This window comes from Muscardinus avellanarius (genome assembly GCF_963383645.1).
Source record: "Muscardinus avellanarius genome assembly, chromosome: 16".
NCBI classification, from domain to species: Eukaryota; Metazoa; Chordata; class Mammalia; order Rodentia; family Gliridae; genus Muscardinus; species Muscardinus avellanarius.
In genome coordinates, this window is record NC_137802.1 from 58,734,206 (window position 1) to 58,746,371 (window position 12,166).

Here is a 12,166-nt window from a genome sequence, read left to right on the forward strand (position 1 = left end):
TAGTATCAGAATGAAGGGCAAAGAGGAACTCTGTTCTAACAGCTGCGGCCCCTTCCTGCCTCTTTGCAGTACTGGAGAAGGAACCCAGGAGCATTCTACCTCCAAGGTGTACCTCTATCCCTATTTGAATTTATTTTGAAATGGTCTCGGTTACAAAGGACCTTAGTAGTAGCTGAGGCTGTGAACCCCCATCTCCCTGTTTCAGCCCCCCAAATGCTGGGATTACAAGCACATGCCTCCTGATTTTGTAATAAAGATGGGATTGCAAGTGTACACCACCATGCCTGGCTATGTGAACTGTTCCCAAAATCTGGACTCTGGTAACTTAAGGGTGTGGTGAGGGTTCCCTGGGGGGTTACAGAGGTAATTTTTTGAACTGAGCCACACTAGGCCTGCACACCCCCACCTCAGGCAATACTAAGTGCCATTTAATTGAACTAAAGCTTTAAGGAAGCAGATCTCAAAACACGTTTTTTTCCTGAAAACAGATTCCAGTATAATATGGACTAAATGTCAACCAGTATTGGTTCCTTATTCCCACCTTACAAAACTGACTTATGAGCTTACAGGGAGCGCTCATTGTATTTAATTGAATGGGGCAAAGCCACCTAGATCTGAGTTCTGATTTCCCCTGATGTTTGAAAGGGCTGGTCCACAGTGGCTGCTGGGAGAGGGACCAAGTGCTCTGCTCTATCCTGTCCTTATCTAAATAGGACTTAGCAGAAAGAACTCAGATGCTTATCTAGCGTTTGACTTGAGATGTTTATTCCGTGAAACAATGCAAGCGATTGTAAGCCCCAGTAGGGCAGTGGGGTAGTCGCGTGTAATCTCTACACAGTGCATCTAGTCCTTTGCCTTTAGTTACTGCACACAAAAGACCAGTAAAGACATGCGGACTTCTGACAGGCAAATTGGCCGACACAATGAAGTTAGAACAGTACTCTGACAGGAATGGTCAAAGTAATTTAAGTCAAATGTTTTAATGGTACAATTAAAATAATCAAGGGTTCAAATATATATCTTTCAATATATTATTTTTTTAAACTCATATTCAGGCAAGGTGCTGTTGAAAAAAATACCACTATTAGCTTTGTCCACAGATGTGAGTTATCAAAAGTTACCCAAGGTAATTTTGATATTGAATGCAGCTTTTAACAAAAATTAAGTTTACTTCTCAAAGCAAATTATACAATTAGAGAGCCCCCAAACTTGTAAACTAAACATTCTGACAGAAATGCACAAAGTTAAATTGGCAACATTAAAGAAAGGTCACATGTCTCTTCTGAGATAGTAGTGTTTGATGGTGAGTGAACTTTTGGTCTTGACTCTTAAAATAATTACAAAGCAGTTCTTGATTTTGGCCATCAGAAAAGCAAACTGCCCACAAAACATCACACCAACTAGATTAACAAAGCATTCCAAATCCTACAGAAGCTTCCAGGAGCACACAGAAAATGCCAGATGGAAAGCTCCAGCTTCCTGACCCTACCCCACCTGTGCTGGGGGGCGCCGTCATCCCGTGTCCTATCGTGGTCACACATGCTCACTCAGGAAAACCAGTTAGAAGCAAGGTTCCTCACTGGGAACAGGTTGGGGAAGGCTGATCCCATGGCTTCGCCTAATGTTCACGTAGATCCACCGTCCCCACCCCAGCTGAAAGTGTGTTAGTGTGTATATGTGTGTTCTATGGCTACTTGCTTCCAAAATGCACAATGTGAAAAAAGTTGCTATGCCTGTCTGTTTACCACCAATGAAATGGCTCACAAATTTCCACTCTCCACACATTACCACATTGACATTCTGAGTGAGGGCTTCAATCGTGTACAAAATGTAGAGTGAAAAATGTTCCCTTGTGCACCAGCTGCTTGAGGAAAAGCTTTGGAGGAGCTGAGGAGGCAGGGGAGGCCTCCAGGTGTACGGCTTTGCTCTGAGTGTGCTTGTTTGCAACTACAAAAACTGGTAGACGTGATTCACTTTTAACTTCGGGATCCACTGTGGTGATTCTCCCAGTCTCCTCTGCTCAAAGCTTTGCAGTGGGCAATCCAGACGTCTGTCACTGGGCTTGGGGAATGCCACCTCACGGCGTAAGGAATGGGCACTGGCAGGCAGAGGGCAGAAGCAGTCCTTGAAGAGACAGCAGCTGTGGCACAAGCAGCGGCCAGCGCCACAGCGCAGACAGCAGCCAGACCCCACCCCTCCTGCTAGGTCTCCTAATACTGCAGCATCCATCTCCATCACAACTGGTCGGCAGCCTCCACAGGAGGGTCCTTCAGGAGGCAGCAGGTGGAGCGGGGGTCCATGGCTGAGTGCATTAGAGGGACATAAACATCATCCATGTTTGGCATGACAAACACTTTCTGTAGGGAGAGAATAAAGAACAGCTATGTGGAAGAATGCTTTGTCAGGCTGTCAACTCGGTTCCGATGATAATTTTAGGCCTTAGACAAATTAAAAATATATCTATATGAAAACTTACCTTATACAGTCCAAACAAATTCCTCCACCATACTGTGATTTAGAAAGAGCTGAAGACTCACACCACTTCATGAATACAAGAACACTATACACCAGAAGCCTTTGAAACTCTGGTGTACACATATAAAATTACTCATGAAAGCTGGGTGTGGTGGTGAAGCCTTGTAATCCTAGCACTTGGGAGGTTGAAGGACAGCCTCAGCAAGTAGTGAGATTTTTTTTTTTTTGCGGGTGTGGGGATGGAAGCCAGGGGGATTTGACCTCCAAACTACACCCCCTGCCCTATTTTTTATTCTATATTTTGAAACTGGGTCTCACTGAGTTGCAGAGGGCCTCACTAAGTAGCTGAGGCTGTCTGCGAACCGCAATCCTCCAGTCTCTGCCTCCCAAATGCTGGGATTACAAGCATGCGCCACCACGCCCAGCTCAGTAGTGAGATTCTCAAATCTAGTGAGACCCTGTTTCCAAATAAAATTGGGCTGGGGTGTAACTCAAAGGTAGAATACCTCTGAGTTCAATTCCTAGTAACTAACACAAACACACACACACACACACACACAAAAAAAAAAATTACTCATGAGGTGAAACATTAATTTAGGAGGACTGCCTTAACAGCTGGCAGAATTTCCAAATTAAGTCTATAACATGTTTCAAGTTGGATTTATCCTTTTGAATCTTAGCGATGAAAAAAAATACTTTTGCATATTTACAAATACCAAGGCCTAAACAAAACAAAGCTATGTATAAAAGAAATCTTACTACAGTAAATGCCCAAAGGATAATCAGGGATTGACAGGAACAGTGCTTTGCCTATTTATAAAATAACTTGAGATATGAATTTTGGTAACGCACTCAGCCCTCAGCAGTGCTGACCAAACCATAGGTGAAATCGAGCAGAGACATGGGAGGGTGGGCGCTTAGCCTCTACCTCCCAACTGCTCTCAGGTGTGCATGGCATCTGTCTCTCCCCTCCCTTCCTTTGATCCCTGGAGCCCAATGCCCCTAAAAAGGGCGACCCACCCAAATTCTGGTGTAGGCCCTAGGGAGACAAGAGAAAGGAAAAAACTGAAGGCATGAGATTCTTTCCCTAAACGAGTTTTTCCACTCACTGATAATAGTAAGTTCTTTCAAAAATTGGTTATCAGTAATATTTAACTGAAAGCTTAAATAATAGTCTATAGTTTAAATAATATATGATCAGAGGTATGCAGCCAGCCTCAGCAACTTAGAAACTTTGCAACTTAGTCACACTCTGTTTCAAAATAAAGAATAAAAAATAGGGCTGGGTGTGTAGTTCAGAGGTAGAATGCCCCTGGATTCCATCCCTAGTACTGGGGGGGGAAAAAAAGTAAAATCTTTTTTTTTTTTTTTTTTTTGGTGGTACTGGGGTTCCTGGAAGCCCTTCTACCTCCGGGCTACACTCCCAGACCTACTTTATATTTTTTAAAATTTGGAAACAGGTTCTCTTAAGCCAGCGCGGCTGGCTTTGAACCTGCACAATCCTCCTGTCTCTGCCTCCCAAGCGCAGGGATTACAAGCATGCGCCACCACGCCCGGCAAAAAAGTAAAATCTTGAGGGACAACTGTGCTTCCAGTCTCTGACTGAGGGCTGATGGTGCAGACCCTGGCAGAGTGCCTGCTCAGCACATACAAGCCCTTGGGCTTGAGCCTAAGCACCACAAAACAAGAACAAAATCTGATCAAACTGGTGGAAATGGCTCGTCCCAGGGCCTCAGGTACATTGCTGTTACCTCTGTGCAGAATGAAGAAAACAGGCTTGGAGAAGGGGCCTTGGCTTAGTAAACTCCAAGACTCTAGAGGATACTTGGGGAAAACCTGATTCACCCAGGACTCCCAGGGTAGTTGGTCCCTGGCACATGGAAGGGTTTCATGAAGTTTGTTGGACTGAACCAAGCGGGCAAAGTGGATACCACACCGGGGCAGGGACCCAGGTATTGTCAGCTGGCCTGTTCCAGGCCTCAGGTGGGAAAAAGACAGTCCAGAGAGGTCAGCAGGCTTACTGCACAAGGCGTCATCCCTGGGCTCTCTGCCCACGTCCTCGGGTTTTCTCTGAAGGCTACTTAGCATGTTTCTGTGTTTTAGAGGATTTGGACCGTAGAGACAATTTTATGACTGTGTTTGATGAACGTCATTGGTTTTGATCTGATTCCTAAAAGAGGATCCTGACCCAGATACAGTTCAGGCCCTCTCTTCTGCCCAGAGCTTTTACACCTGGAATGGAACCCTAGGCAACGTTACGGGCTTACCTGAAACTCCTGCTCCAGTTTCTTCTCTATCCAGTCGGTCACGTGAACTAAAGTTACTTCTCTCTCTCCAAGTTTTGGCCGAGCTTTCAGCTCCACATATGGTGGCTTCCGGAAACCATACCTTTTTGGAGACAAGTAATAACCATATTTAGAAGCAAAGAAAGGAAGTAGACAAGCACTGATGACAAGCACTCCTCATTTGCATGGGCTTGATCACCCCTGAAAACGTTTCGTACTCTGGAAATCTCCTCTCAGATTAATCTCGCACAGCGAGCATCAATGAACTCCCTGGGTGCCCACAGCACTAGGGCTGCGATGCATTCAGACCCACCTGAGAAACGGCAAAGCCAGAAAGCACGATATGCCCACCTGGGAATCGCTTTGTGTTTTTTGTTTGTCCTAAAATGGCCATGGCCTTTTTCCTATTTGGATATAAAAATGATATATACATTATAAAACCAAAACACAAGTGTATAAACCAGACCTTGAAGACACCGCCTCTCTTTGAATGTCCCCCCAGGAGAGAGCTGCTGAGAGAAGTGGGGTCAACCTTTCTCTCGCTCTGCTAGGCATACGCAGACAGAGACGCTGCTGGCACCTGCTGTTTCTCCACGCTCCACACTGTGCTTTTTTATGGCCTCCCGCAGGCGCAGACTGGCACTCAGAGCTGTTAGCAAAGTAGCCAGACGAGGCACTGGGTGCTACCAAACTGCCTTTCATGTCACAAGCCGGTGTTCTAGGAATGCCACCATCAACGCTTGTTATTTATACTGCTCTTTGTGGCTCGCGCGAGCATGCGCTGGACAGCACTACCTGAGGCCTTCACTCTGGTCTCTACTGAGCGGTGTGGTCCCACCTGCTAAAGCTAAAGCTGGGCAAAGAGACAAAGTACTGTAGTATGTATGTTATTTTTTTGTGTGTGCTAGGGATTGAACCCAGGGATACTTTACTTCTGAGCTATACCCACAGCCCTATTTTGTTTTTATTTTTGAAACAGGGAGGGTCTCAATTCATTATTTAAAAACACATTTTAGGCAGGTGTGGTGCCACACACCTATAATCCCAACTTGGGAGGCTGAAACAGGAAAATTGTAGGTTCAAAGCCAACCTCAGGAATTAAACAAAGCCCTCTGCAATTTAGTGAGACTGTTTCAAAATAAAAAAATAAGAGAGTTGGAGGTGTAGCTCAGACGCAGAATGCTTCTGGGTTCAATCCCCAGTACTACAAATAAGTACATAAGTAAACAAACAAAGAAGACTTTGCTGGGGCAGTGGTACATGCCTGTAATCCCAGTACTTGGGAGGCTGAGACAGGAGGATTTGGAATTTGTGGCCAGTCCTAGCAACTTAACAAGATGCTATTTTAAAATTAAAAATAAAGCTGGGTGTGGAGGCACACGCTTGTAATCCCAGTACTTGGGAGGCTAAGACAGGAAGATCACAGGTTCACAGTCAGCCTCAGCTACTTATTTAATTTTTAATTTTTTTTTTTTGCAATACTTGGATGAAACCCAGGGCCATTCTACCTCTGAGCTATACCCTCAGCCCTATTTTTAATTCTTTATTTCGAAACAGGGTCTCACTGAGTTGCAAAGGGCTTCACTAAGTATCAGAGGCTGGCCAGGAACCCAGATCCTCCTGTCTCGGCCTTCTGAATGCTAGGATTACAAGCCACCATACCTGGTTCAGCCTGGGCAACTTAATGATACCCTGTTTCAAAATAAGGAATAAAATATAGGGCTGGGGTATAGCTCAGGCAGAATGCCCCTGGGTTCAATCCCCAGTACCACAAAAAAGAAAAAATAAGACAAACAACAACAACAACAACAAAAAAAAAAAAAAATAAAAAGAGCTGGGGTGAAGCTCAATGGCGGAACACTCCTGGGTTCAATTTTTAAGCCCCCCTCAATCCCAGGGGCAGTCTCCAAGCTATGTTCCCAGCCACTATTTTTTTTTTTTTTTTTTTGGTACTGAGGATGGAACACAGGGGCATTCTACCTCTGAGATACACCCCCAGCCCTATTTCTTATTCTTTATTTTGAAGCAGGATCTCACTGAGTTGCAAAGGGCCTCACTAAGTAGTAGTTGAGGTTGTCCTTGAACCACAATTCTCCTGTTGCAGCCTCCCAAATGCTAGGATTGCAAGCATGCTTCACCACACCCTGCTCCCAGCCCTATTTTTAATTCTATATTTTGAATCAGGGTTTCACTGAATTGCAGAGGGCCTCACTAAGTAGTTGAGGCTGTTCTCAAACCGTGATTCTCCTGTCTCAGCCTCCCAAATGCCAGGATTACAAGTGTGCGCCACTATGCCCAGCTTCATTTTACTTTTTTACTTTTATTTCTGCGTGTGTGTGCATGTGGTACTGGGAATTGAACCCAGAAGTATTCTACCTCTGACCTACAACCTCAGTCCAATTTTATTTCTTATTTAGAAGCAGGATCTCACTAGGTTGCTGAGAGCCTCACTAAATTACTGAGGCTGTCCTCGAATCTGTGATCCTCCTGTCTCAGCCTCCCAAGTACTAGGATTACAAGCATGCGTCACCATGCCTGGCTCTGGAATGCCAATTTTAAATTGAGATTCAGATAAAGAAAGTGGACTCCTGGATGGTTTGCTTCACTGATCCTCAACCCTGAGTTAATCATTCTAGCTCCCCAACTGCTAAAATACTGGGGGATGGGCCAAGCATATCTGTGTTTTTAGCAAATCCCAGGTGAGTCTCACATGCAGCTAGAGCTGAGACCCGACCCTCCTACCAAAGACAACAAAGGCGCGTGCTCCAGCCTTCTCCACACTGAGACCTGACGTGGGGAGGAGTCAGTCCCGCCAAGTGGGGATCACAGGGGAGCCCACCTCAGCAGGATGCTAGAAGGTGGTAAGGTTACAACTGAGGCCAGGCAGAGAGTGAGGGCTGCTACAAATGGCAGCTGTTATCACTGAGGAGGAGTTGGCTTCAGGAAGGAGGACCAAGAAGAGAAACAGCTCAGCCTGGAAACTGAATCCACCTCAACTTTTCCTGGTGTATGCAGAGGAATCTTTAAATGTGAATGCATGAGCCATTTGTAGAAGAAAACCCAGCTGGACTAACAGCTCACGGGTCCCATGAGACCGAGGTGGAGGTTCCCGTTGAGGACACGCACCCGCCCTAACCCCAGGCCGACAGGCTGGGTTTGTGATCTGTGTGGGGATCACTTGCTGACCCCAGGGCCCTCTACACACCATATCCGGTCGGTCGGGGGTGGTGGAATGTTGACCGCCAAGGTTCCTCGACATTCCTGAACTTCCACCGTGAGCAGCAGGGGTGTGTTGGAGACCTCTTCGATCTTCTTTTTAATGAACTCTGTCTCCGTTGCTTTTTGGAAATATTTGGACTTCGTAATTTTGTCAACAAACCTCATAATCTTACTTGTTCGATGGCCTCCAACGTACCTTCAAACGAGGAGCACGAGGGCGTTAGTGTGAACTGCTCTCACCTCACTTCCAGCAGCTCGGCGCCCTGGCACCACTGAGCTTAGGCGGGCAATGCTGTGCACTGCAGGCTGCTCAGCGGCCTCCCTGGCCTCCACCACTAGAGGGCAACGGCACTCTCCCCAGAGTGATGCCGTCTGCAGACACAGGCAAATGAGCCGCGGGGGTCAAATCTTCCTCAGCTGAGAATTCCTGCTTTAGAGAAGGTGGGAATGTCAGAAGGAGCCCCTGATCTGACCTGGACAAAGTCCTCCTGCGGAGGTGCCTCCCTATACCACTCAAATACTGAATATAGTAAGTCCGTGTCCTATTAGAGAAATTTCTCCATCTCCTAACAGAAACGGCAAGTCATGCTGCATTGACAGCACACCTGACAGTGGTTAAATGACAGCCTCTACATGGCACTGCGCATGCTCTGTGTGGTGATTACTTTACAGAGGGCTTGAAAGTTCTTTTCCCCCTCCTCCTTTTTAGGGATTGGAACTTCTTAAAGAAAAATGCTACATTAAGCTGATGTGCTAACAGGTCAAGAAAAAAAAAGCTTCTGTGTCAAATGATACCTACCATAAGACTGCCTCAAGAAGAGGGGATACTGGCTTTCTACAGAATCCTCGTAGCTGGGCGTGGTGGACCACACCTGTAATCCCAGTAAGTACTTGGAAGGCTGAGACAGAAGGATCACAGTTTCAAAGCCAGCCACAGCAACATATCAAGGTTCTCAGCAACTTACTGACACCCTACTTCCAAATAAAAAAAATAAATAAAGTGCTGGCACACGTTTGTAATCCCAGTACTTGGGAGGCAGAGACAGGAGGATCGCAGGTTCGTGGCCAACCTCAGCTACTGAGGCCCTCTGCAACTTTGTAAGGCCCTGTTTCAAGAAAAAAAAAAAATAGGGCTGGAAGTTTAGCTAGGAGGTAGAATGACCCTGAGTTCAATCTCCAGTACCACAAAATAAATAAATAAACAAACAAATAAATAATAAAGTAAAATAGGGCTGGGGTATAGCTTTTAAGTAGAACACCCCTGGGTTCAATCCCCAGCACCAAAAACAAAAAAACTCTGTTGTGTCAGAACATCAGGAATAGTATGTATGTAGGGGAAATAATCTTTTTCTCTTTTTGGAAGTGCTGGGGATGCACCCTAGCAAGCTCTCCTGCTGAGCTATGCCCTCATGATGCATACACACTTTAGCATCAACTGCTCAACGGTCTGAGCTCTCTTCTCATCTTCTGTCAGGTTTTAAAAGTGTATAGGCCAGCCGGGTGTGGTGGCCCATGCTTGTAATCCCAGTATTTGGGAGGCGGAGACAGGAGGATCGCACAGGTTCGAAACCAGCCTCAGCTACTTAGTGAGGCTCTCAGCAACTTAGTGAGACCCTGCTTCCAAATAAAATAGAAAATGGGTCTGGAAGTGTAGCCCAAAGGTAGAAAGCCTCTGGGTTCCATCCCCAGCAACACACACACACACACACACACACACACACACACACACACACACACACAGTTTAGGCCAATATTTTTTCTTTCTTTCTTTTTTTTCTAATGGGGATTGAACTCAGTACCTCATACATGCTAGGCAAGCATTTTATAACTGAGCTGTACCTGTACCCCCGGCCCTTTTTACTTTTTATTCAGGGCCTAAGTTGCCACAGTTGGCCTGGAGCTTTTGGTCCTCCTGCCTCAGCCAGCTGAGTAGCTAGGATTACAGGTATGTGCTGCCATCCTGGGCTACATGAATATTTTCTTAGAAAAGTTTCTTTCTTTTCCTTTTTTTTTTTTTTTTTCCTGTGGTGCTAAGAACTGAATACTAGAAACTGCCTTTACTTCTATTTAGAAGTAGAGGCATTCTACTTCCTTTTTTTTTTTATTTGTGGGTCTGGGATGGAACCCAGGGGCATTCGACCTCCAAGCTACACCCCCTGCCCTATTTTTTTTTTAATTTTTATTTTGAAACAGGGTTTCACTAAGTTCTAGACGGCCTCACTAAGTAGCTGAGCCTGTCCGTGAACCATGATCCTCTGGTCTCAGCTTCCCGAATGCTGGGATTACAAGCGTGCGCCACCACGCCCAGCTGAGACATTCTACTTCTAAGCTATACCCCCAGCCCTATATTTATTCTTTATTTTGAAACAGGGTCTCACAAGTTTCTGAGGCGGTCCTCAAACTTGCGATCCTTAGTCTTAGTCTCCCAAGAACTGAGATTACAAGTGTTTGCCACCATGCTGGCTCCCCCCCACCTTTTTTTTTTAATGACACTGGAGATTGAACCTAGGGGCATTTTACCTCCAAGCTGTACCCCCAGATCTATTTTATTTTTATTTGGAAACATGGTCTTGCTAAATTGCTGAGGCTGGCCATGAACCTGCAATCCTCCTGTCTTAGCCTCGCAAGTATTGGGATTATAGGCATGCACCTCTAAGTTTCTGAATTACCTGGTTCCTTCATATCTTACTTTCTTCAGTTCTCTTTAAATAATTCCAAGATCCTTATGGAGAGGCTGCTTAAGCACTCTGACCACCTCACTGTCCAGGTAACAAAAACAGAAAGCCCTCAAATGAAGGTCATGATTCAAAAGATCAGCCAAGTCATCCACATTTAAAAAACCCACCAACAATATCATATAAATGTCAGGGCTTTTTTTGTGGTATGGGGGACTGAACCCAAGGGCATTCTACCTCTGAGCTATTTTTTAAGCCACCCCCAGTCCTATTTTTTTTTAAACAGTCTCCCTAGGTTGATGAGAATTTCACTACTTGCTGAGGCTGTCCTCGAACCTGAGATCCTCTGGTCTAGGCTTCCCAAGTACTGATATTACAGGCGTGCACCACCATGCCTGGCTTTTTAAATGCCATCCTAGTAGGAGCCAGCAAGGAGCTCAAGCTCAAGGGCAGCAAGAGGGTCCAGCAGCAGGGAACTGGGGCTCTTCTCTCCACTAGACTCTAGTGGAGGTGGTGAGCAACGCGAGACGCCAAGGCCCAGGGCTGGCTCTGCTCAACAAGCACACCCTACTCTGCTGCTTACCTACCCAGCGGGAGAAGGACACAGGGTCCAGACCTCGTCAGAAAGGAAAGCCAAGCCAGGCGCGGTGGTGTCACGCTTGTAATCTCAGTACTTGGGAAGCTGAGACAGGACAATAGTAGGTTCAAAGCCAGCCTCGGCAACTGAGTGAGACCCTGCTTTTAGATAAAAAAATGAAACAGGTTTGGGGGTGTAGCCTGGAGGTAGAAGGTCCCTGGGTTCCACCCCCAGTACCACACACACACACACACACACACACACAAAAAAAAAAAAAAAAAGAAAAAGAAAAAGAAAAAGAAAAAGAAAAAGGAAGGCAAGCTATGTGAGTGTTTTCTCTTGGCCTGGAATTTAAGTAAGCCACCGAGACTTCCGGGAAGATGGTGACGGAGAAAAGCAGGGCTTACGAGCCCCGCTAACAACCAATCTCTATTACCACAAAATCAGCGCCTTTCATAGCCAGAAAACACCATCAGCAGAGAAACAAAAAAGGTAAATACAAGGGACAGAGAAAAAGAGGGCTGAAAAAACGAGACACCAGAAAGAAACCAGACTGCACTGCTGCAGGCGGAGCCGAGGCACGGAGCGGCGGGCGCCATCTTTCCTTCTAGCACCAGGCTCTAGAGAGAAGGGGAACTCAGAACGGAGCTCAGAGCCAGAGAGGAGATATGCCGGCCTCACGGCCGAGGACGCAGCAGCAGCGCCTTACTGCCGACGGCAGCGGGGAGTTCACCGGACGGCACCAGACGAACGCACTCAACAGCCCACCAGGCTCCAGAGAGGAGCGGCAGACAGCGAGCCGAGGTGAGCGGCTGCGGAACAGCCGGGCGGGATTCAGCAGATTTTTCGGTGCAGGGAGTGTCTAAAGCTCCCAGGGGCTGGGCTCAGCACACCCTGCAGGGACTCAGAGTGGAGCTCAAAAAGATAGAAGAAAT

The 12,166-nt window shown here is 46.3% G+C and overlaps 1 protein-coding gene across 1 annotated transcript in view; it reads right to left on the reverse strand.

The window, feature by feature from the left end:
• Positions 1–2,234: 2,234 nt before the first annotated feature.
• TEX2 (testis expressed 2) overlaps positions 2,235–12,166 on the reverse strand; it is a gene marked incomplete at its 3' end in the record, with an annotated part of 74,368 nt that continues 64,436 nt past the window's right edge. The window contains exons 9-11 of the mRNA XM_080712444.1: positions 7,966–8,175; positions 4,743–4,863; positions 2,235–2,357 (exon numbers count right to left, since the gene is read on the reverse strand). Of these exons, the coding sequence (XP_080568570.1) occupies positions 2,235–2,357; positions 4,743–4,863; positions 7,966–8,175 (454 nt within the window). The remainder of the gene's footprint in view (positions 2,358–4,742; positions 4,864–7,965; positions 8,176–12,166) is intronic.